Source organism: Anarhichas minor, unplaced genomic scaffold, assembly GCF_050575085.1.
Source record: "Anarhichas minor isolate MPS153535 unplaced genomic scaffold, ASM5057508v1 ptg000073l, whole genome shotgun sequence".
Lineage (NCBI taxonomy): Eukaryota > Metazoa > Chordata > Actinopteri > Perciformes > Anarhichadidae > Anarhichas > Anarhichas minor.
This window is the reverse complement of record NW_027466519.1, coordinates 6,274,763-6,299,272: the sequence shown is the minus strand read 5'-3', so window position 1 is coordinate 6,299,272 and position 24,510 is coordinate 6,274,763. Positions and strand designations below refer to the sequence as shown.

General features: G+C 44.6%; 1 protein-coding gene across 1 annotated transcript; it reads right to left on the bottom strand.

Moving 5' to 3' along the window:
* Nucleotides 1-914: 914 nt before the first annotated feature.
* On the bottom strand, nucleotides 915-24,213 carry LOC142935515 (protein unc-13 homolog B-like). The gene is made up of 36 exons (XM_076079921.1): nucleotides 21,966-24,213; nucleotides 21,753-21,775; nucleotides 20,888-20,934; nucleotides 20,595-20,673; nucleotides 19,696-19,770; nucleotides 18,871-19,090; nucleotides 18,542-18,769; nucleotides 18,268-18,409; nucleotides 17,889-18,058; nucleotides 15,716-15,831; nucleotides 15,164-15,327; nucleotides 14,570-14,720; nucleotides 14,391-14,459; nucleotides 13,829-13,918; nucleotides 13,449-13,586; nucleotides 13,225-13,355; nucleotides 12,965-13,050; nucleotides 10,766-10,892; nucleotides 10,501-10,597; nucleotides 9,628-9,771; nucleotides 8,955-9,032; nucleotides 8,551-8,628; nucleotides 6,143-6,157; nucleotides 5,939-5,959; nucleotides 5,282-5,302; nucleotides 5,093-5,113; nucleotides 4,549-4,637; nucleotides 4,311-4,457; nucleotides 3,960-4,083; nucleotides 3,805-3,858; nucleotides 3,617-3,694; nucleotides 2,820-2,967; nucleotides 2,553-2,609; nucleotides 2,211-2,303; nucleotides 1,956-2,115; nucleotides 915-1,200 (listed from the first exon to the last, which is right to left on the bottom strand). Exons 1-36 carry the CDS (start codon nucleotides 24,211-24,213, stop codon nucleotides 915-917), a joined length of 6,015 nt encoding a protein of 2,004 aa, XP_075936036.1.
* Between the last annotated feature and the right edge of the window lie 297 nt (nucleotides 24,214-24,510).

The following is a 24,510-nucleotide window of genomic DNA, read 5'->3' as shown; positions in this document are numbered from 1 at the left end:
ATAGTTTGGACGAACATATGGCCGAAACAGGGTTCACCTCTCACATCATGGGTCAACACTGGGGGTGTCGCTTTTCACGAGGTTTCGCATGAAATCATATCGTCATCGATATCGCTGCAGAATAGATTACATACTGATCATATCACTGTGGGAACATGGGAACATGGCAAGGCACATATTTAACTGAATCATTTAAACTAAGGGGTTCGACTAAGGAGTTATAAGTTTAAGTACCTTCTCTTGAGACATGACTCGTGAAAACAGTACGATATTACATCAGCTTCTATTCAATAATCGACACTGTCTCCTTTCCACCAGCCGCATTCATTCATCAACCTAAAGAACCCTTTCATGAGATCAAACCACACGGCGTCGCAGTGGAAACTACAGAACAGGGCGTTCACTTTTGTTTTTACTTCACACATTCACAGTTTGCAGAGTGTAAGGCATAAAAACCCACGGCCAGGGTTTGAGGGGGTTCAGGTGGGGGTTGGTTATTGCACAACAACACTTGGGAGACGTGGGAACTTTGTTTGGCCCGTCGTCCTGCATTTACGGGCAGCTCGGGTGCTCGTGCTGCACCGCTCCAGCGGATGGGGGGTGGAGGGCCAAAGAGGTTAGAGAGTGACAAGAGTAAGCGGTCACTGCCTGGTGAGTAGCTCGGTGAATAACGTGAGTGTTTTGAGGATCACGAGGAGTGAGAGTTTGTCCAAAAATACCCAGAGTGTGAAAGTGACAGGTGCGTCTGCGCCGCCAAAACAGTCAGCAGCAGACACACCAAAGGTGTAAGAAAAGAGTCGACGTGGCCAATCTACGGCGACAAAAAGGCCGTCGCATGAGGCCCTCCTCTCTTATCGTGAAACTAGGAGACCTCCCGTCCCCGTCTTTACCTCCCCCCCACTTCCAGCTCCCCCTCATCTGCCCTCCTCGGCCGAGCGAGTCTCCGATTTCAGCCTCACGAACTCCTTGGCCACGTCGTCGTTGGAGCGCTGCGAGAGGATGCGCATGGCCGTGAGGCCCGTGTCGTCCATGTGGATGCGCTGGCCCAGCGGGCACCAGCACGCGCAGTTGCCCCTCCCCCCGATGTCCCTCAGCTGCACCACGGCCAAGCCGACCACTCGGTCCGCGCGGCCGAAGCAGTAGTCCTTGATGCAGACCTGCAGCTCGTAGCACTCGAAGCCGTCCTGGTTACCCAGGGCGCTGTTGGGGGGGGGGGGGGGGGGGGGGGGGGAGAGAGAGAGAGAGAGAGAGAGAGAGAGAATGCAGAGGTGTGAGCAACGCTGTTGTTCAACACGGCAGCAGGTTGGTCAACTTGAAGACGCGCTAGATGGACGCACCCCGAGCGTGAGTAGATCTATCTACGGTGGCCCAAAGTGAATTTTTTTCAAATAAACTACAATACTGCACTAGATGTACGTTGCACATCCTGGTGTAAACACTAGATACATATTACATTTTGTGAAATGATCTCCGTCTTAACCTTCTGGCACAAAAAAAACAATATTTCTGCCTGTTCCTTTTGTTACATAATAATATTGGACTTTAGATTTACATTAGCGTCATAGTATATGAAGAGACGGCCCCCTTATGCCTTGAAGGGAAACCAATATTTGGCCATTTCTGCCAGTTTTAAATTTACTTATTTACAAATTTACATCATAATATTTGAATTGCACTGCATTATAGATTCATTTTAATTATTTGATTTAGATTTAGAAGCGGCAGATACACTTTGTGCAAACACCAATAAACAAATGTAATGTCAAACTGTTAATAACTGTTATTTTGATAAAAAAATATGTTTTTGATGGCACTTGGGCTTTTCTAGTGAAACAATAACATAGCTGCTGTTAGATAGCAACACAAAAATGATGATGAAACAAAGAAATGAAAATTAAAGATTTCTGTGTTTGTTCTTTTCCACATTCATAGACGAACAAAACCAAAGCACTTACAAGTGGAAGGTCTCGTTGTACTTGGGAGACCAGCTGTTGTTCTTGGACTTGGTCTGGAATTTGCGTTTCTTGTTGCTGAGGTGAGGCCCGATCATGGCGACCTCCGCGAAGGGCCGGAACATGCCGGACGTCTGCCACTTTAAATCGTTGGCTTCCATGACTAAATGTGAGCAAAAACGCGTTAGAACGCAATCAGAAAGCGGGTAAAATAAAAAGACACATATTTAGCATCAAGTTAAGAAAACTCAAACACACCTTTGACGCTCACTTTCCGCTCCCCGTTCCCAGGATGAGTGTGCAGCTCGATCTGGACGGACACCTCTCCTATCGGCTTGTCCACGCCTGAACCTGGTTCAAACGCACACCCACACACAATCAGTGAGCTTCCATTTGGCCCGCTGCAGGCAGCAAAATACACTTTGATTCATAATGCAAGTCAGGAGGAGGAGGGGGATGCAGGGGGAGGGGTTGGGTTCGGGATTGACCTCACCATCCTCGGCTGCAGAGAGGGACAAAACTGAAACTGTGCAAAGAGAGAAGGTGGGGTGGGGTGGGGCGGGGGGAAGGGCTGGCGGATGATTCCAATTGAAAACCTACCCTTGCTGGGCTGTACTTTTTCACTGGGGGTTAACCTTATTCCCTTCCCGTTGTGCACTGGCACAGAGGCAGTACGGGAGATAAAGAAAAGACAGCAATGACATGTTAAAGAAATGTCCAGCAATCCAAACATGTGCAAACCCAAAAAAGAGAGACTATTCAGCCTTTGTTTATTATGCACACATACTGCCTTCTGCTGTGTAAATGTGGGAAATGCACTCTTCCTCTACCCTTATAGATGGGCCATTAGGTAGCGGTCTGAACTACCTTGTGCATGCTGGGTGGTCACAAAGGTCTGGATGAGTGTGTCCGTGGTCTGGGTGTAGAGGGACAGGGCGTGGCGTAGCGAGGACAGCTCGGGGCTCTTCTCCAGGAACGCCTTCTTCAGCCCGCTGCCTCCCGCATGGAAGTATTGCTACGGAGGAAACAAGAGGGTGAGTCGGCCGTATAAACATCTGGAGGAACAACTGGAGGTTTGCTTTATGCGGGAACCTAGCTCCCACCCTCCGGTTCTCCCCCATGTAAACACTGTTGGCACTTTTGCCGTAGTTTGCACTGTTAGCACCGTTAGCTGCGAGCCTGCCGGCTCAGCCGCCGCCATGTTGAGAGCAGTTGAGAGGCTAAAGAAATGCTCCCAATCTTAGATTTAGCACATTTGAAAATCTAAACAAGTTCATTCAAGTAATGAAAGTGAGTTGTTTTTTTTTGGCTCCTGGCAAAAATGAATTTAATCACGGCAGCAGAAACTTTCAAAATAATGTAGAAATTGCAAAATGGCCAGAATTATCCTTTAGTTGTGCAAACAATCACTGTGTTTCCTGGTGATCCATTTGAAACTAAAGTAGCAAAAACAACATAATGATCTGGCTCTCTCCACCCCTCATTTCATCCACTTTAACCTCCACACACTTCCCTTCCCGGCCTGTTAAATCAGACAACTTATGGTCACGAGCTGCCTGCATGACCGCTCAGGGTACCTGATTAATGGATGAATAGTTGATGAGGCTAATTTGACCCGTCTACCCGGCATCCTGATGAAACCAAAGCCCGCGGTATAAACTGACCTTGATAGTGTCCAGTGCCACGTCCATGACAGCACACTGCCTGGGAGACAGGCTTTTAGGCTCCCCTGCCATGTGATCCTGCACATCCGAATGATGAGCAAAGAGATGGCACAACCATAGATGAGTGATCTTTGTATAACACCGGGGGAATTTAACACGGTGTCAAGGGTACAAAGACATTGTGATACCTTGAGTTTGGAGAGCTGGCCCAGTTCTTTCGCAGCCGAGAGAATCTGTGCTCCCTGGGGGGGAAAATAGAAAGGAAACTGAGTTGCTGCTCTTCATCCGTTTCTTTTTTTCTGCTCCTAAAAGCCAAATTAGTGTCAAACGTCGCTGAGTTTACAAAGGTATCGTTGCCCTGTGGCAGGACGATGGTCTTCTCCAGGCTGCTCATTACGATCCTCCACAGCTCCTTGAGCACACGCTTCAACACGGTCTTCTCGCATGCGGTGGCGAACAGTGTGAGCCTGCGGGGAACAAACACACACAAGTTGACGCAGAAAGGGCTGAGGTGTGTTAACCCTAACTGGTGCTAGTATTGTTGAAAGTTGTTAAAAACTTCTAATTTATGATTTTCACCGAATTGATTTGCGCAGGACACAGATTTTAGGACACAGAAGAAGAAAGAAGGACATGAATGAATAGAGAACATCATCGTTAAGAGAACACCAGTCGAAAATCTCGATCCACCCACTTTCCATCCAGGAAATCCATGAGGGGCCGCAGCATGTTGTCAGAGTCGGCATCCACCTGGTTCTTGTTGTTGGCGTTGAGCGGCCCTTTGATCTGGTAAAGCAGCGACGCCATCTGTCGCATGCAGTCGTTGATGCGGATCTGGAAACTACCAGAAAAGAAAGAAAAACGATCAGTCCGAACCAGCGCGTGCGGTTACCGATTTGACCGAAAATGCGCGGCGGTCGGGATTAGGCTACCTGTTCCCGAACGTGCTGCTGAGCTCATCCAGCACATTGTTGAGCTTCACCTGCAGGTCGTTCAGTAAGTCACTGGCCTCGGGGTCCATCTGCAGACAGACAGGAAGACAGAATCCAAGCAGGTTATTTGTTAGAATTTGATTTAGCGCCATTTATTAAAGACAAAAAGTTAAAAATATGTCAATTGGAAACTCTTTAAAATGCAGGGAAAATAAGTATAATATCATATATATCATATTATATTCCAGCTCTATGAGGACATACAACTCGCTAACAGCAATTCACAAAAGGCTTTCATTTCATATTTGACCCCAAATTAACTAGAAAGCAGCACTTCAACGCAAAAGCTAGAGGCTACAAATGGCTGAGAGAATTCAAGGTTTATTAAAAAAAACGACATTAACCATCAAACCAAGGGACACCAAAGGGATGAGAGAGGCAGGTTGTACTGTAATCTCCTGTGGCAGAGACATGTCCATCACAAACTTTGTGATTGTAGTTCTTAAAAATTAAAAATACAACACATACATCCCAGCAAACCCACCTTTTTACCAGCAGACTCCAACTTTTGCAGGGAGCACAACAAAAATAAAAAGAAGTTTAATACTGCGTATTACCAGTCTTACAAGCTGGTGATCCATTTAAAACTACTGAGCAAAAACACCATGATTGTGGTTCATGAAGAGTAGAAGATAGTGAATAAAGTTCAACACATACATCTGAGCAAACCCACCTTTATATCAGCAGTCTCCAACTTTTGAAGGGAGCAAAAAAATAAATAAATAAAAGTTTAATACCGTAGGAGACGTGCGTCTTACAAGTCTCACAAGCACAGGGCGAGGGGACAAGAGGGAAAAAGTGAACTACCTCCAAGAGGTATACTGGTGGCTTCATCTAAATAAGCACAGCCTGCAGGAGAGCTAAGCCGTACGGATGAAGCCATGCTGCGGCTCATTAAGCGAAAGATCCAATGGCCATTTTGATTTATGGCCTGTCAGGATCGCCGGGGGGGGGGGGCATTAGTGAGAACAGACTGAGAGGTTTCTGGGAAGGCACAAAGGGAAGGCTTCAGGGGGGGAAAGGCAGCTACAAATGGATTGTTTGTAATATGCTGGATGTGTTCTGTTTGGCCCTGAGAGCATATTTGTGTGTGTGTGTGTGTGTGCGGGCACGGGGGGAAATTAATACTCATGAATCTGTGCGCCTAAACTCTACTTCCTGTCTCTGAATGACAGAACGGCCGGGGTGGAGGGCAACACAGGACATCCTCAATTAACTCGTTTCCCATTTGGAGATTAACTTGAATTCACATTAAGACAGAACCACAGAGGATCCACGGCCGTCACACAAAGTGCTGTGGCAGCAGACGCTTGGTATGCCCGTGACCTACCTTTGCCACTGGTTCATCCATCTTTGCGTGGTGGGAATGTTTTGAGATTTAATTTTTTTAAAAGAAGAAAAGGAAAAATAAAAGATTAACTGTCAAAAGAACATTCTGTTGTAACTCTAAGCCACTTGAAATTAAAACTGAAATGAACAAATACTGCAGGTTTTTCCACATTGGAAAGCACGTGTTGATTTTTGTAACACCCACCTTCTCCTTGTCGGTCTATTGCAAAACAACAAAGAAAGGGAACACAAATTTCAGGGAAAATGAGTGACCGGTTTTGAGGAAGGAAAACGCCACGGAAAGAGCGGGAAAAAAGGTGGAAATCACCACGTATGACGTGTTAAAATAAACCATGACAACCACAGGGACGTCTTGTGTCAGTAGGACTGAGTGTCACTGAGATACTGCTGTGAGTGGGAACAACAGGGCACAGGGACTCCTGAGGATGACTGCAACAAACCTCAACCTCTGTTTTCTCCACATCTTCCCCTACATCTTCCTCCTCCTCCTCCTCCTCCTCCTGCTCCTCCTCCTCCTCCTCACTCTCCTCAAACTAGGCGTGGCAGCGAAAAGACAACACAACATAATTTAGTCTCGCTGCCGCAAAAAAACACAACTATATTCAACAAAGTTGGCTCTTTCGAGGTGACTTCAATGCCTCTCTTTCAAGAAACAAAATATTACATAAGTGATGCAATATTTCATTCGGAGAGACAGACATTTGAGTACATGCAAACATGCTTCATGAAACATGTTTGCATGTACGGTGAACTTGCCTGCCATGCTAGCATTCTATCGTTGTGCTAGAAAAGAGAGGGAAAAAAAAACAGGATTGTGACTTTACTCGGCCAAAAAAAAAATACATTTAAGTTTAAGAGGCCCTGCAAGGTTAAAACGCAGGAACTACATATTTGGTGCGACTTGAGTTAAAAGCTACCGTTGTACTCTCTGCCACAGAGAGACACTCAAACTAGCTACAACCATAGGCTCCCAGGGCATGTGTGTCTCTAGATATAAACTAACTTTGGAAGAGATTAATAAGGGCTATCTTCACGGTTCGAACGGTAAGAATCCTTTCAGCCACTGCGGGGATATCAATGTCAGAAGCCAAGAAAACGACCTTTTCCCGCACATTTGAGGGGTGATTTCAACACACTGACTCAGGGAACATTTGACCTAGTGAGAAAACATCATTAGACGACAACATGACACCATTGAAACGTCCCCCTGGTGTGTCACACAGGACCCTGGGAGCGTAGATACTCTGCGCTGCCTCAGCTAGCCTTAGCTCCAGCTGAAAACAAACTTGTAGATTGATTTTTTCTATAGGCGTCATCCAAAAAAGAAAATGACCATCAGTTTGATGGACTACTGACATCGTGGTAATTCAGTTTGTTCCCACATTACTAAATTAGAGAGAAACTGAGTCAAAGGAAGGAGGAAAGGAAAAAAACTATTCTGATAAATGATCCACCCAGGGAGTGCAGTGTGGGATCGCTAGCTACATCAGCAGTACAGTAACTGTTCCAACTTCCTACCATTGTTCAAGTATTTTTGTATTTTGAATTTTGAAAGCAGCAATTTGTTCACTTTTTCCCCCAGCACCACCATGGAGCTGATATTCGTGGTGCTGAATGAAATATCTCAACAACTGTTGGATAGAGTGCCTTCAAATTTGGTACGCAAATTCCGACTTTCCATCCATCGCCACCATCAGGTCAGAGCTCTTACTGTCCAATACTTGGTTTACTCCCATCAACGTCAGCAAAGTTACGAGACTAGAACGGACTATAACAGGCTTCTGTAAAGAGGGGTTGTCTATGTAAGATTGTGGATCTACCAGTCTACTATCAGTGAAGCTAATCTGCTACCACCCACAGTACCAACCAGAGCCTTCGCTTCCTCATCCTCAGTCACGACCTGCTGTCAAAGCCAGAGCAAGAGGAAGATAATCAATACAGCGGCGCACCGCGCACCATTACACTGATTAAACATCCAAAAGATGTGCTTTAATATGAACAAATATCCGCTCTGCTCGGACCACGATGGAAACCTACCTCCTCCATCTCTCCCGCCTCCTCCTCCTCCTCCTCCTCTTCTTCTTCCTCTTCCACCACTTCATTTTGCTTTAATTGTAAAGTGAATGCATTGCTTGAAACTTTAGCTACAGTATCCAACCGCTACAATCCTACAGCTGACCAAGCACTACATACTAAAAAAAATAAATCTAAATAATAAACACTACAGCCACAATAAATAGGATAGAGCACTACATACTAAAAGAAAAATCTAAATAATAAACAATTCCAAGGGATTCATCTAGATCCGACCTAAGGAGTTCTACAGAGAACCCTTTAGAATTTTAGTGGATTCATCTAGAACCCACCCAGGGGGGTTCTTCAGAAAACACTGTTAAATTCCAAGGGTTTCATCTAAAACCCAGAGCTTTCAAACAACTTCTGCTACTACAACCGCCTCTCGAAGACACACTTTTCATGCAGTAAGAAATGTTGAGTTGATTAAGCAGTTTGTGTTTCTTTGTTTGAGCCATTGAGGGATTCATAATTTCATACTGTTATTGTCATCGATCCATGACACGCCCTCTGTCTTACCTGTTTGGCACCCATCGACTCAAACATCTTCTCCAGCTGGATTCTTAACTGCTGCACATTGTTCAACAGGACACATGGCTGCCAGAGGACACGAGAAGAGACAGACATAGAATACACAGAGATGTTACACACATGTAGCAGGAGCTCTGCAGTATCTGCAAGTGATTGCAATCACTGCTGTGTAAAAATATTTAGTTTTTTATAATTACGTAACTTTGGAAACACTAGTATTACTTAAAAAGAAGTTGTTAATATAATGGTGGAGCCACTGGAGGGTTTGTCAAGTGTAAAAACTATCCTCAAAATGGAAATGTGAATTCATAATTAAACCACGGCAGTGACTTTAAAATGCCTGATCTTAGTATGTAAATCACAAATTGATGGTAACGGTGTTGACAACTTACAATCTTCTCCTTGTCGATATAAGTAGGAAAACTCTTGGTCAGTATGGCACTGTACTGCAGAAGAACTTTGGCAATAGTCTGTATAGGTGAGGAGGAAGGAATGCATTAAAACAGCATGACACAACATTTAATTTGAAACAATTTAAAATCCAATTACTTATTTATCATAAAACCATTCCCAGAGGGGACTTTAGAGTATGGCCGAAAGATATCTCCTAACCGCTATATTACAAACATCCCCAAACGTCCTGTAGTCTCTTCTTTGACATGCAGGACAGCAAATCCCAAAGCACAAAACTGTGCTGTCCCTCGGTCCCCCAGGAGGGGAGTGTTATGTCCAACTCAACATTCCTTTTTAATGAGGAAATATCAAATTCCCTTTAAAAAAAAAGAAAAAAAAGTGAATGTCCCTCCAGAGGCCAGACAATGCCGTTTTGTAATTCACCTCATATCTTCATACTGTTTCTAATATCAACCACAGTGAGAAGCTGCTTTGTGATCATTGGCAGTTAATTCATTATCAATTATGGAAATTTAAGACCCACATCCACAACACGTGTCATGTAGCTCCTGAGTTACAAACAAGAGCTCTGTGCGGTTGTCAAAGTCAAATCCTGTGTGTTGTACTTGGGAGCAGCTTTTAAAGTGTCACTATCCCGTGCAGTGGGTGTACCTTGGAGAAGCGGCGACTGTACTGAGCCATGACGTTAGGGTCGGGACATTCCAGTTTCTTGATGATCTCAAAGCTCTGGTTGAGCTGGGTGAAGATGTCAACCACAGAGCAGGAGAACAGAGCATGCTCAGACGTCTGCTGGAACTGAGGCAAGGGAAAGAAACACAAACAATTACTTACACTCTGAGAAGTAAAGGTCCTTACTACAACCATATAGGGTTCTTTGGCTTGTCCGCATAGGAGAACACTTTTTGGATCCTGGTAGAACCTTTTGGAAAGGTTCCACCTGGAACACTTTCAGAGGGTTCTACCTAGAACCCAACATGAAGGGTTGTACCTTGAACCATCTGTGAAAGACTCCATCCAGGACCCTTTGTGAGATGATCTACAAAGACCTCTTCTTTGGTGAAATGGTTCCACCCAGAACCGTCTCTGGTAGGTTCTATCCCAAACCTTTCCACCTTCTAAGACTGCTAACAATACCCCACACTGAGGGGGTTCTACCGAGAACCCTTTTGTATTCTAAAGGATTTATCTCGAACCCACAGAGGGGGTTCTACCAAAAAACACTTTCAATTTCCAAGGGTTTCATCCTCGAAACCACAGAGGCGTTTCTATCAAGAACCCTTGGTTGTATCTAGAACTCGCCCAGAGGGTTCCAACAAAAATTATTTTAAATTCCAAAGGTTTCATCTAGAATCCCTCCAAGGGGTTCTACCGAGAACCCTTTTATATTCCAAGGATTTGATCTAGAACCCTAAAGGCCAAGTTTACTGGGGTCTGTTGGCTGGATTGTGGGCGTTTTAACATCCATGCTATCAACAGTTCTTGAACAGGTAACAACATATATAGGGGCAATTTGAATGTTCTTACTCCATCTTTTTTGTCTCTCTCGAGGGCTCCATGCATGAACTCCATGGATACATCTTCATTCTCCTCCAACCACTGTAGCACAAACTGTAAGAACCATCTGCAAGGGAAAATAAAGACAAGATGAGTTATTTCTTTTTATTGATTTATATTGTATTGGTATGATATCCTTAACTATTACCTAGGTTATGGATCAATCAATCAATACGATAATCACAAAGACGTTTTGGGAAAATGAATGTAATTTAAATAAGTCAATAGCACTTACGATGGGTAGTCGGGAACGACGGCCTTGAAGTTTGGCAGCTCCTTGACATATTCATTGTTGAGCCACTTGACTTTGAAGTGCAGGTTCATGTAGTCGGTGCTCTTACACAGTCTTTGCTTCTCATGCTCTGCAAATACAAAAGACACAAGAGGCTGTGATGAGGTCGTGTCACAGCATTGAGTTGCATCATGGGGAACATCGAGGGTATTTGTGCCGTAACTGTGGACTAAAAGTCAGGAGACCTCCGCATCACGATTTAGAACATGCTTTCTTTAATGTGTTTCTCACAGGCCTCCCGACTTAATGGTCGTGCAAGGCTAAATTGCACCTAATTTCAAGACGACAAGATAGGTTCACATTCTTTAGAGTGTGTCTTTAATACTCCCATGCCTGTATATGCATTGAAATGTCTATACTGGCTGCAAAGCTAATACAAGGCATTGTTTTTAGAAGCGAATCTTCTCTTACTACATGAGTAAACCTGCTGTTACTGACGTAACTTGAGCTCTGCTCACATGAGCTAAAGATGCACTCGCTCAAAGTAATTGGAAAAATGTTGCATAAGCATTAACAGGGCTGTAGTAGTCGAGTCCGGTTTCAAGAAGTCTTGCACTTGTTCTGGTGTCGTGCCCTTGATGGACTTGGAATGGTCTTGGTCCCGGGCTCTGCTATCGAGAACAGGTCCAGTTGTTCCTGGCTGCTGATTTGGGATCAGTTGTACAAAATGTTGTTTAATTGTACCAACACAGCGTTTCTCTTATTTGCATTCAACAGAGGCAATCAACAAGGCAATTTTGGCCTCCGCGGCTTAAAAAAAAAAAAGAAAAGAAAAAAGAAGTAGTTCTCCATGCAAGAAATACAAGGAGAAGAAGGCGGAGTGAGGCGGAGTGAGGCGGTGCCTGGACCAGAGGAGTGATCGGATATTCATCATTTATGAGTAATGAGTAGCTGTCACTCTGTTCGTCATTGTTAGTAGAGACTTACAGTGTAGGAACTGACCAAAGAAAGTTTGTGTATCATGTCTACACTTCTGTCCGTCTCTCTCTCAATGCTGCCGTGCACCACAAGGAATAATGGACTAATGCATATCATAATAAACAGACACAAAAACAAAGCAAATCCTCTTTCCCACCAAGAACAGTCTACTTTAACACTAAGTTTCAACTTCATCAATTGATAGTCATTTGTTTTAGGATGTGGTGCAGCACCCCTACTTCCTGCGTCCATCCTATTTGCATAATTATAATAGTAATAATAGTAATCTCAGTGAATAAATAGAAAATGAAAATTGAATGAAAATGCCCGTATGTGGGGACATTGGAGGTGGTCCTGGAGTTAGAACGTCTTTTGATTAGTTTGATGTAAGAAGACTGATAAATATTGTTTATAGATAGATTATTATCCTTGCTCTGGACTCGGTCTTGGTCTTAACTGCCTTTGGACTTGGTCTTGACTCGGACTGGACCTGGTCTTGGACTGCAGCCCTGCAGCAATAGTAACGATCAGCTCAATTCTAACCAGGCACTTGAGTATCTTTTTAGTGACCCACTATAAACTACTTCTGCTCTTAAATTTGAAGTATTCCTTGGTAGTACTTCTTCAGCAAAATCTCTGAGGATTCATTCTGTTTTTATATTCATGCGGATTGGAAATGAAGGGGTATGTGAAAGAGATATTTCACAGCGAGGGTCTCCTCCCGAGGACGGGGGGCTGGGATGAAAGCCTCTGGGGGCCGATGGTGCTGAACAGTACAGTGGAGCAGAGAAAAATCACAGAGAGGCTCCTGGGAGACATAAGCAGCTTTCACACGCTGCTCGCTTATTAATTCCATCTTTCACTGTACCGTTTCTGTACCGTCTTCTTCTCATTTCCAGCTTTATCAGAGCTTCTCTTCGACTTGTTCTTTCCCTCCAACCCCCGAATGTTTTCCCGATAAAAAAAAACGCCTGAATCAGTAGTAGAGCGGGTCGTCCTTCAATCAGAGTATCGGCAACTCCCCCGACTTCGCGAGTCCATGTCGACGTGTCCTTGGGCAAGACACTTAACCCCAAATTGCTCCCGAAGGCTGTGCCACCAGTGTATGAATAGGTGTGACATGTGAATGACATGTAGCGTTAAAGGACTTTTGAAATAAAGAAAGATTTGGGTCGATACAACACAACAAGTGGTCATGAGTGGGCTGATGGATATCTGACTTACCTTCCATAGCATACTTCATATCTTGAGCAAACAATGTCCACATGACCTCCGCTGACACCTTCCCTATGTTCAGCTCTTGGGAGAACCTGAAAATTTGACAATGATTAAGTGTTGTGATCATTTGGAACTGAGCCTTAAAAGAAATCTGAAAGAACAGGATAACAGGAAAACTCAAGATGTATTCAGACTTTTCAGTGTATTTCCTGCTATTTCAAATAAAAGCAGTAAAAGATAAGAGGGAGTGTGAGCCCATTGCTTACTGGTTGAGCACAGGCGTGTAGGAGTTCCTGTCCTCTTCGATGATGGAGACGATGAGCATGATGAGTTTGGGCCAGAAGTCCAAGTTCTTGATGCTCGGACCCTGCTCCTCCAAAGGGAGGTCCTCCTTGTTCTGTGTGATAACGCAACACGGGTGAGAGAGAGATCTAGCCTCGCGGCGCTTTTACTTAGCGACGCACAGCCGGGCGGCTGGTCCGCGACTTACCGCGTCGACGGGTTGGTACTGTCTGCTGTACAGCTCGTGGCAGTTGTTGAAGATGTAGTCGTACGTAGAGTTGAGGCAGGCCTTGACGCAGTCCCTCACCACCTGGCTGGCTCTCGGCGGAGACTGCAGCTCCTGGACCTGACCACCAGACGGGAGATAGCAACACGGGCGGTGATTGACTGCAAAAATGATTATTGACACTCACCTGACAACAGGGTTAATCTGCAAAGAACAAGTTACAGAAAGTAAATGGAATACTATGCATCTAAATGAGCTATGGCAAAGTGTTCCTTTTAAAAATCATTTGATAAACATTTGCTGAGATCCTACAGTAGAAAAAGAAAAAAATGAAGATACATAACGCTAACGCTGTTAGCTACCTTCATCCTGAAGAAGGTGATGCTGGTTAGAAGGTCCACGGTGGATTTCAAATCCTGCAGGCGATCCTTGTTGCTGGCAGGAAAGTGGTTCTACAGAGGACACACATTCACTTAAATACAATTCAATAGAAATATTACAGGTGTGCAGCAGGCCATCTCCACTGCTGTTTATTAACTGTAAATAGGATTACTGTCACAGTTTGTATATGCAGACGGACATTAAGTGATATGAAATTATGACAAATTCAAAATGTGAGTCACAAAATATAGAATAAAACATTAGATCTTTCCCATGTAAGCGTTTGCTTAACTTTACACAAGCAGACACAATAACCTACGGTAGTAGAATAGTATAATAAATTCTGTGGTGAAATGGGGTAATTTATCCCCAAAATTCATGAAAACGAGAGACCGCAGAGGTACTTTGCATATCGAGTAATAAATACAACATTTTCGACGTGGATAACGATATATTTAAACGTCAGAGCAACAATATGACTTTTGAGAAACAACACCAGTCATTAATGGCGGTGATATTTATTGAATACAATCCCAATCTTACCCTGTAGGTTGAGAGGTCGATGCGCAGGGAGTTGTGTAGCTGGTCTAAAAGCTTGACAAAGCGTTCTTTCTGTGTGGTGAAAAAAAGAAAAAAAGAAAATAGTGGAAGGAAAAAGACAGAAACACAGAGACAAGACATACTTATTGCCTGTGTGTGTGTGATGCTAAAATAACACAAACCCCAAAATTGGAAGCAGCAAAGCGGTCTGAGGCGGACACATTGGTGGAGGCGGTCGTGTGGGCGTAGAAGGCGTTGATGTTGGCCAGCAGGGTGCTCATCACGGCGGGAACCCCGGGACACATGTACTTAGACGACAGACAGGCAAAGTGCCTGGAGAGACAGGGGAGCACAGGGACAGCTTGATAAAGACCCGGGCGACAGGCCGTCCTTTTCCTCCTGTCACTCTTCAAAAACACATTTCGTCGTCATTTTTTGTCAAAGCATATGTGGGAGGGACGCCGCGAGGAGCTGCGCCCCCTTTGTTCGGTTGAACCCTGTGTCCCCTCGGGGGTCTTGTTAGGAGCGCTCGTTTCATCTGCCCGTCAGTTTAGCTGGCTGAAGGGCGCGGCCCCATTGGAGTGTGATTTCTGTGAATAATGGCCCCCGGCTAACAGGCATCTCATCATGAGATGTCGGAGCGTGACATCTCATGGAGAGAAATCCATCATCAGCACATTTGTAATTGATTTTCTTTCACTTGGAGGCTGACGGGAAAGGGGGGGGGGCGCGTGTTGGGGACAAACACAGACAGCTAGAAAGACTCTCCGACTCACGTCATGGCCTGGTAGATCGACTCGATCCCGTAGCGCATGGCGAACTCGTCCACTATTTCCTGGGCCACGTCGTCGTAGTACACCTTCCAGGCGTCGTCCCCGCGGGCCTCCGGGATTCTCACCGCGCCTTGGCCGAGCATGTCGGTCGAGTGGTGGAACAGGTTCTGCGACGGACAGAGACACTGGGTCATTTGAATGCCCTTTGTAGATCTGAACAAAATACGATATAGAATGTGAAGGTTTATGCTCAGGGGTTCTTAAACAGGATATGTGAGGTGTGTGAGGTAGTAAAACCTATGCAAAATTCTACATGGAAAGTTGTTGTTTTTTCCGGGGTAAAAATGGGATTATGTAACTGTTCCAAGCGTATTTTTGTGATTTTAATCCCATTTTAAATCACTGATCCAGATTCTGATGACATGTAATTCTAGCCGTCCACATCACAGATGGCTGTTGCTTTACTGACACAGGGGCCGACAACTTCTGGCTCGATTGATATCCTGTGTGTTTAGGTCATTGCCACGACCCTGCGGCGATGTGAGAGTCAAATACCTCGTGCAAGCAGGTGTACTGCACGTGATACGGAGCCACTTTCTCCTCGCCCTTGATCTCCACGTTGATCTGGAGGCGAATGGCCCCCGACACGGCCGACTTGTCCGTCCTCTTCTCTGTAATTCAAACACAAAGACGCGTCATGCAGATACAACGACTCATAACTCCCAGTACCAATCTGTGACACGGGAGGCCCGCGGGAGCCTGCCTTGTTAACATAACGCTAATTACAGACTATTACAGTGGCAGCTCTATTACAGCAGGGGGAGGGGTTTGACGGCAGCGCTAATAGAAGTCTTCTGGCTGGTAGTGAGGGAGACAATGGCAGAGGGGCTGTGTGGATGTGCTCCTGATCGCAGAAAGACACTTCACCCCTGCTATTTGCTCTGACAGGCGCATCATTGAGGGTAATTTGTACGTGTCGTGGGGGGGAACTGCTTCTTGGAGTGCTGCTTCTTGATAATCACACATCGGTAGAAGGGGGGAGATTGGACGGAAGAAGATAGAAATGGCAAAGCGCACATTACGCGACTGATCATCATTCCTTTTGCTAACGGCTCCTAACATTAGGAATGTTTTGTTGATGTGATCATCAGAGCGATATTAAAATCTAAGTAAAATCTAAAAGCTATTAAAAGAGCACTTCATGTCTCCCCGGTTGACAAGAAACAACAGCAGATGTATTCGGCAGATTCATATTCAGTGCTGTCCCAGTGGAAGATTTATCAGTGCCATTTCCAGCACTTTTAATCAAGTGGAAACAAGACAGTGAACGCCTCACTCTCACATACAACATGGGCGGGAGGATGGAGTGCTTTTAACGGATAGCGATCAATCAAAGCAACATGACATAATGTAAGAGGGGGGGATTTTCACGAAACAAGGTTGTTGTTTTTTTGCAAGTGCAAAGGAAGTGCAGGTATTTTCATGCAGGTCTATTTGGGCCTTGGGGCCACTCAATGCCTGTGTAAAAAAAAAAAAAAAAAAAAGCTACCTGCAGGCAAAGGAGACGTGGCTAATGAGGTTGAAACAAACATCTGACTGGACTTTCTGGAAACACACGCATGTGAAAAGAATGCACGCTTCTTCAGAAGTAGATCAATCCTTCGTTAAGAGGAAGTGGAACTAATCGAAGCATACATGGTAAATGAGGAAGAACATGAAGCCAGGGGTGAAAGCAGGCCGGTGCGGTGACGATCTGGTTTTCCATACCACTACAAGACTCAGTAGCTGGAAGAGAGGACGGCAGCTGTCTACCAAAACCAACAGAAAGCCAACCCCTTCAATCTCAGTTACAATAAAAAAAGAAATCTGCTAACATTTGTTACCTCCATCAAGGACGTTTTGTTTTCGGATCGGTTTATCGGTTTGTTTTTTACGCGCATTATGTTCCACTTTCATTAACGTTGCAGGATCTATCCTGCATTCATTGTGGTGTCGGAATAATCGTAAAAAAAAAAAAATGTACGCGAGCGCCTTCTCAAGTCGCAACAACTCAGAAGCAGCTAACGTGTTGTTGAAGCAATAAAATACAACACGTCGTGCTTGTAGCGTCCATGTTGTTACAACATTACGACTTAAAGCTCAGGAACAAAACCGAAGATGGAAGAACGACTTTCCAACTTTGGTCTCTGCGGTCTCCGTGTGACCTTCTAGTTTTCTTCTAAATTGTTCCAGTGTCGGTGTGTTTTGTGCCCACCACAGACCTGCAGGCCTTTCCACAACCGTTTAGTTGGCCTACTGCTGGCAAACAGCGAGTCGTTTCTTGCAAAAATCTCCAAAGTAAAATATCAGACAATATAAGTTGCGATGCGTCATGTTCAGTTTTCTTCCAACAGAAGCAGGTAAAACAAAGCTATAGACTTCTGTAAATCTGCTGGCATAATGGTGTGAGTGTGCACCGTTACTTCCTAAACACACACACAGTGTAAACTGTTGTAGATGGATTTAGTTGTAATTTCAAACAAAACTAATTGTTATGATTTTGAAAGTTTTGAACAATATGAAGCGATGAAGGTTGGGATTGTAGTACCGGCAAAAACGTTATTCTACTTCCACTGCTCTGAGTGAGTTTCTAGGTTTGTGATTGAGTGATCGCCTAGTTCTATCAAGTGTTAAGTTGTACCAACAGTATACGTCCTACTGTGAGTCCATGACTAGACAGCGTACTGACCCAAGTTGTACCAGACGTCCATTTCTCCGCTCAGCGTTCGCACTTCGATAATGCTCTGGCCCAGGAAATCATCCGACTCCCTCTTCAGACGCTGCTTCACCCTCGACTTGATGTCATCGTCCTCGTCCCACACACGCACTTTAATTCGGTCCGAGGAATTGTGGCACTCGCTAGCGGAAAACATTAACACATATATAAACTAAAGAATAGGGTACAATTTCATAGAAAACAATAGAGTTGCTCTAGTGTTTATGAAGAGCAAGCATCAACTTTTTTAGAGTTCAAACTTCAGACTTTGACCTGTTATATAGCATTCGCACCATTAGAAAGTCACTTGCACAGGAAAGGGTTGTATAATGTGTGTAAAAATGTGACTTACAAGTGGAACTTCTCCTCCCAGACAGGATTGAGGTTGCCATAAATGGTCTTGGTTCTCTTCTTGGTCTTGCCCACCTGAACGGTGACGTATGGATCGCTGGATCCTGTCTTGTCCTTTGCCTGAAGTCCTTGGGCGCAAACAACTAGCGCGACGACAGAGGAACAAAGACATGAGGAACAACCGTTGGTTTTAACAAGAAGCACATGTGACTGCTGCTGAGATTCCAGCTGAGGATTTCACTTTCAAAGTTCTGGTGGATTTCATCGAATCTCACCTGTGATGGTGATCTTGGCTGACCACTTTGAAGTGCCGTCTAGAACGCTCTGCTTGATGGTCTTCATCTGCTGTGCGTGGATGGCTTTGCTGATGATGAACACCTCCCTGATGAGTTCAAAGATCTCCGGCTTGTTCCTTTCCCTGATCTTCATCCTGTCCTTCATGGCCATGATGATATTCTGAGTTCGGTCTTCAGCTCCATGCTTAGAGCTCTTCTCCGCAGCACCTATGCATTTAGCAAAAAAACATATACAGATTAAAATCCATTCAAAACTACTACTTGTAGTCGCGCATGTGACGTTTAATTGTTTTCTGGGCAGTACTCACGCTGTAGGCAGTCAGCGTTCAGCAGCTCTTGGCACTTCTCGTGGCACTTGACCCCGCACTCGGAGCAACGCATGCCTTGGCGGGCTATTCCCCACAGCAGCCCCTCGCACTCGTAGCAGTATGTGGGCGTCGTGGCGGTCCACACCTCGAAGTTATGTGGCGTAGTGCAGGATATGGGGTAGATGAGAGCCTGCAGGGTCTTCTTGTAGACGTGGTTTTTCTACAGAAGGGGAGCACTTTCTTTCAGGGAGTTTTCACATCGAACTAAAAACTCTGGTCCGGTTGCCCCTGCTAAGTACGGTTCGTTTGAAAAGGCTTCCAAGCGGACTCTGGTGCGGTTCTTTTGTGGTGTGAAAGCAAACTGATCAACCACAGGATTTCATCGTAGAGTATTGATTTCAAAAGATAAACAACTAGTAAATCCATTTGCTGATCAGGAATCCTGTTCAGGAATCATCCTTATTGATCTGTATTTAAGACTATGCATATAACCTATTCATGCAAATCAACACATGCACGTCAGCTTAAGTATTTTCCGTGATTAAAACTGCTGTGCTTGTATCCGAATCTGTGTATTTAGCCAGTTCATTAACTCTATTGAACAATTGAATTGAGCATGTGACAGCTATCCCATAGTAATATGCATTGTGCCACCAGAATTAAAATGCAACAATGTATCATTTTAACCTTTGGTGTGGACCAAATGAACCCAACTACAGCTGTGATAGCACCCTTAACCGCATGGAATTAGAAGAACATAAGAGGCCTGAATCATACTATTTTTTCTTGGGTGGAACTAAAAGTGTAATGCGTTATTATACTCACCAGCTCCTCATCCTTGATTGAGGACCGTGCGGCCATGGCAGATGCGATCCCCGCCTTCCTGGCTTGGACGAGAGACTGAACAACGCGTGACACGGGAAATTCCAGCCAAGTTAGTATTTATCAAACGCATACACAACCCACAACCAAGCACAGCTCAAAATATGACAACAATGAAGGTCAGTACGGTTAAAAAGGTGGTTAGGGTAGTTGTAAGGGTGGTGAGTAGGGTTATTATTTTGTCCCACTGATGGAATTCTTACCAGATGATCAGAAGACCCATGTGAGTAGTAGTAGTAGTACTAGTATTAGTTAGTTTTAAGAGACTAGTGAAGAGGAGATTGCTAAAATGTTTGCTCGTATCAAACAACACCAAGACCATCAGCCACACATTTTCATGTTAAGTGTTAATACAAACCAAAAGGTGGGGGAATGATTTGTTGATGACATTTTGCAATGATAATATCAAGTAGGAAGAAAAAGCTACCCGTGACCAAGATGCATGCAAATGCTTTCATTTGTATTAAACAAGAGGTTTGCGATCAAAGAGATCAACATGCTGTAGACATACGTGTTTCGAGGCAAGTGCTGGTTTATTTGTCCTACTTGATATTTTGAGCTTCAGGAGAAAAGGGAGTGGCAACTGGGTTCTATTAACTTACCATAGCCTGACCAAGGAGAGTGAATGCATTCAAGAGAGTTGTGGGGAATAGTTTTGGGTTCAAGAGAGGAGGGAGAGAGAAATTAGCAGGCTGATTTCATATTTGTCTTCAAAATGAGAACTGCGACTTCTGTGGCGGTCGCACAAATAGAAAGACGTGTACTCAACAAACAAAGAACAAAAACAAACAAGATGACATATGACGTGCGGTATTAATAACGAATGACAAGTTAGTACTGACCACGTCGCTGACGAAGGGGATGGGCTTCTTTTTATGCAGGTCTGGCATGCTGTCAATCCCATACAGACCAGATCCGCCACTATGCACCGACAATGAAAGTGAATAAAAAGTTCCCACATACAATAGCACAGCAGGACATTTCCACTGTCATCACAATGGTCAAATGATTATAGTCACTATAGTATCAAAAGGTTAATTTTGCTACTTATTACTAACGGAATTTTCCCAAAAATAATACTTATGATAATCATTAAGCAAACCAAATGATATATAGTATTGTATACATGACTTACCCTGGTTTGACCCAGGCTTGTCTGGCATTGGGTTCTTCATCTTGGACCTACAAGAATTCAAATGTGAGAATTTAGGCTGACGACCGAAAAAGGCGTTTGCATTATATTGCACAGTAGAGCATGAGAAGAGGGAAGTTGGAATAATGGAAAGTTGTATTTGGCTGAGTTTGACCTTCTTGGTGATACAGAACATGCAAAGTCAAAAAAAAAAAAGTGATGATGCCTTTCAAATACAAGATCAAACAAACGTGGCTGAACTCTTTAATTGTAAACGATGTTATGTAAAATACGATGGTGGACCAACATTATGTAGACAAAATACAACAGAATTAGTTCAATTTTACAGGGTTAGGGTTAAGTAACCCTTAGTCAAATCGGTTTGCCCATGGACTGCTTTAACAGACACCCCAGATAGAAGCAGATAAATCACTAAGGATTTCGTAAAACCACCAACATTACGACTGGAGAGGGGGGGGCTATATATGTACATAAGTTAATTTACTTTTCCCTCAAAGGAAAAGTCTTTCATCTGTGTCTGTATATCTGTGGAGATCCCGTTGGGGTTAACTCTCAAAGACAGAGTTTCTGATAAACTTCTGGGGAAGCAGCTGCGCTAACGCTAGCACCAGAAATAGAACTAGGGATTTGTACTCTAAAGCTACAACATGAATGAAACCATAATAAACAGAAAAACTAAAGTGATGGGACAAATATCCTTTCCAGAATCAACCCTAAGGTAACTTGTATCATTTGCATGTTGTGCATTATGCTTTGGAGTGCACACAAGCACAAACAATTATCCCACAACGACCAAAATCAACAGCCAAACAACAATAACTTAAATAGCTAATGTTATATGAGTAACCTGATTATCTTCTCCCCCACATTCTGCAAAAAAAAAAATAAAAATCACAGTAGGATTAGAAAGTACGAATGTTTATAACAGATACATTTATAATGATACAAACATTTAATATCAACGCTATATACGCAAATTTCATCGGATCATTACATGCTTTAAGATGTATGTTTTTGCTGTTATTACTGGGCTTGCCAGTGATTGAAGTATAGAATATACCTGGGTTAAACTCGTCTTGCGATTGCGATCCCTGAGACCCTTGAGAGCCATGGGACCCCTGAGAGCCATGGGACCCCTGAGAGCCATGGGACCCCTGAGACCCCTGAGCAGATTTGGATAGTCTATGACGGGTTTGCCGCTTTTCCCTCAGAATGCGCTGGAAATTAGCTATACGCCCTTTATGACTAGCATCCGTAGACTTTCCTTGATTTTCCTCGTCAAGAACGTGGTTTTCAATAATTGGACTTAACCGCACCTCATCTGTACTGAGCCCTGAGCCCAGCGGACTCTCATCCTGCCTTGCTGGACAACTGTCTGGTGTTAAGTCAATGGTGGACAGTTCCCCATATGTTGGACATTCTCCTTCGTCCTGGGAAATCTCTACAGAGTGAGATTCAGTCAGGGTGCAGGAAGAGTGGATTGCTTCATGGGGGGATGCTTGAAGGGAGCATGACTTGTCCTCATGTGTCTCACCACAATCCACGGCGACCGAAGCCTCACTCTGCTCCTTTGGAGAGCCAAATTGAGTGGGATTCTCTGTCAGACTGACATCTCCATCTGTATTATCTGAAACGCCCTGCTCCTCCTTGGGCTCACTGGGTTCCCTGACCGGGGATGGAGGTGCTTCTGATCCACCATCATCTTTAACACTTTCAGGGTTGGATCCTTCCAACTTTTTCAAAGCACCTTTCAAAGCTGACCTGAAAGTGAGTACAGCCTTGCTAAAAGTTGTTACGTCAAAACCTACGTTGGGGGTCCTGACTGCACTATTAGGATCTATTTCAGAAGACTCTTGTGACAAAGATTCTTCTGCTTCATCCCTGGAGATGCTGTGATCGGTCCACTCCCTGTCCAAACTGTCAGCAGACCCCAGATCAAGGGTGTCACCGGACGATGGACAGTCATTGCACAGTGAATGTGGCTCCAGGTAACCATCATCACAGTCCGTCAACAGCACAGTGGAGCAACTCAGACTCCTGGAGGGCTCATTATCCAGTTCATTTGCACAGGCATCCATGGTGTGGTAACCAGAACTATGGGAGTACGGGCAGTTTGCAGAACAGTCACACTCCAGGTTTTCTTCAGTTGGTAGTCTGGGGGGCCTCCAGTCAAGCATACTGGAAGAACTCGAAGGAGAGTTGTAATGGTGTCCAAACAGCAATGAGAGATGCTCAGAGCTGGTGTGTGAAGAATGACCCGGTGTGCTGCTTTGTGTCTCCTCTGTGGTGCACCTGTTCCAAACACCGAGACAATTCTCTAGCTCTTCTCCACTGTTCGCAGAAGAGCAGATATCCTCCTCACTCCAACCTCCTTCCCCACTAACGCTGTGCTGCATATCACTGGAAGGCCACCTGTCATATTCTGTGTCACCAGAGAGTAGGCTTGCTCCTTGACAATTGGAACTGTGGCACGATGACAAAGAGCAGTCGCTTTGGTAGGCATGGCCACGATGAAGCTCCAAGTAGCAGGGGTCAGGCTTTGTAGGGCCTAGCATGCGCATGTTTGAACTCTGCTTTGAGTTCTGTTGGTCGGTTTGCTGGTCCGATTGGAGGGTGACTCTGTCAACGTACCACTGTTTAGGTGATCTGTGAGATGGCGTATGTCCTGAATTTTTTCCACAATCGTTGCGATCCAACATTGGACTGGTGTCTCTCCCTTGAAGAGATGTGATGGCGTTCTGTCTACCCAGGCTTCTTCGCCTGATGTGTGGTGTTTTAGAAACAGGACTAGGATGAGGTGCAGCTGAAGCCCCAGAGTAGAGCTCACTGAGCACCGCATCAACACAACAAGATACTTCATCCACCGAGCCTCGCACAGATGTTAGATACTGCCTCAGGTCAGAAATTTCCTCCTGGATCTTGTTGATGCCTTTCAGCTCTTTAAGAATATGGTCCACAGTGTTACTAGAGCCTTCCTCTGCCTCTGCATTTTCCCTCTCCTTTTTCTCTTCTATGTTTCTCATCTTTTCAATAAGCCTGGGTAGAGTATCCTCCACAACCCCAATGCCATCCTGGTAAGCCGAACTGCTGTGGTCAGCTTTGGTGCAGACAGTTTCCACTGACGACAGGTCATGAAGGGAGTTGTCCTCTGGTCCCTGAAGGCACTTCTGCAGCTTTCTGCGCAGGCTTCGCCCCACTTTGGGGCTCTGTGATCTCTTCTCCTGCAGGTCTTGCCTCTTAGGCGACAGTGGGAGTAGCTCCGATTTGTAGGGTTCATCCTGTCCACTGAGGTGTCCTCTGGGGAGCATCCCTGAGAAGTGGCACTCTTTGTCAGCTGTCTCCGCACATGGACAAATCACTGCCTCAGTGACTCCTCCTCAGGGTGGTGTATAGCATAGCATAAGCCAATATTTTAAACTTCAAATGACTGAGTACCTGTACTGAAAAAAACAAACAGTTATTTGGTTGAAAAAGCAGTGGAAACTGATCTACGCTTGTTGTGTGTTACTATTGTAATCTCATTTGGTTGGTTCTGCTAAGCCATTACTCTGCTATGTGTCTCCCATGAAATAGCAATCAAACTTAAGTGTTCAACTGCAAAATCA

Coding starts and splice junctions, on each gene's coding strand:
- LOC142935515 (XM_076079921.1), bottom strand. CDS start 24,213: ATGCTCCCCAGAGGACACCTCAGTGGACAGGATGAACCCTACAAATCG. Junction 20,674..20,887: donor CAAGCCTGGGTCAAACCAGG/GTAAGTCATGTA, acceptor GTCGGTGCATAG/TGGCGGATCTGGTCTGTATG. Junction 5,303..5,938: donor TGGATGAACCAGTGGCAAAG/GTAGGTCACGGG, acceptor TCCCTTCAAAAG/TTGGAGACTGCTGATATAAA.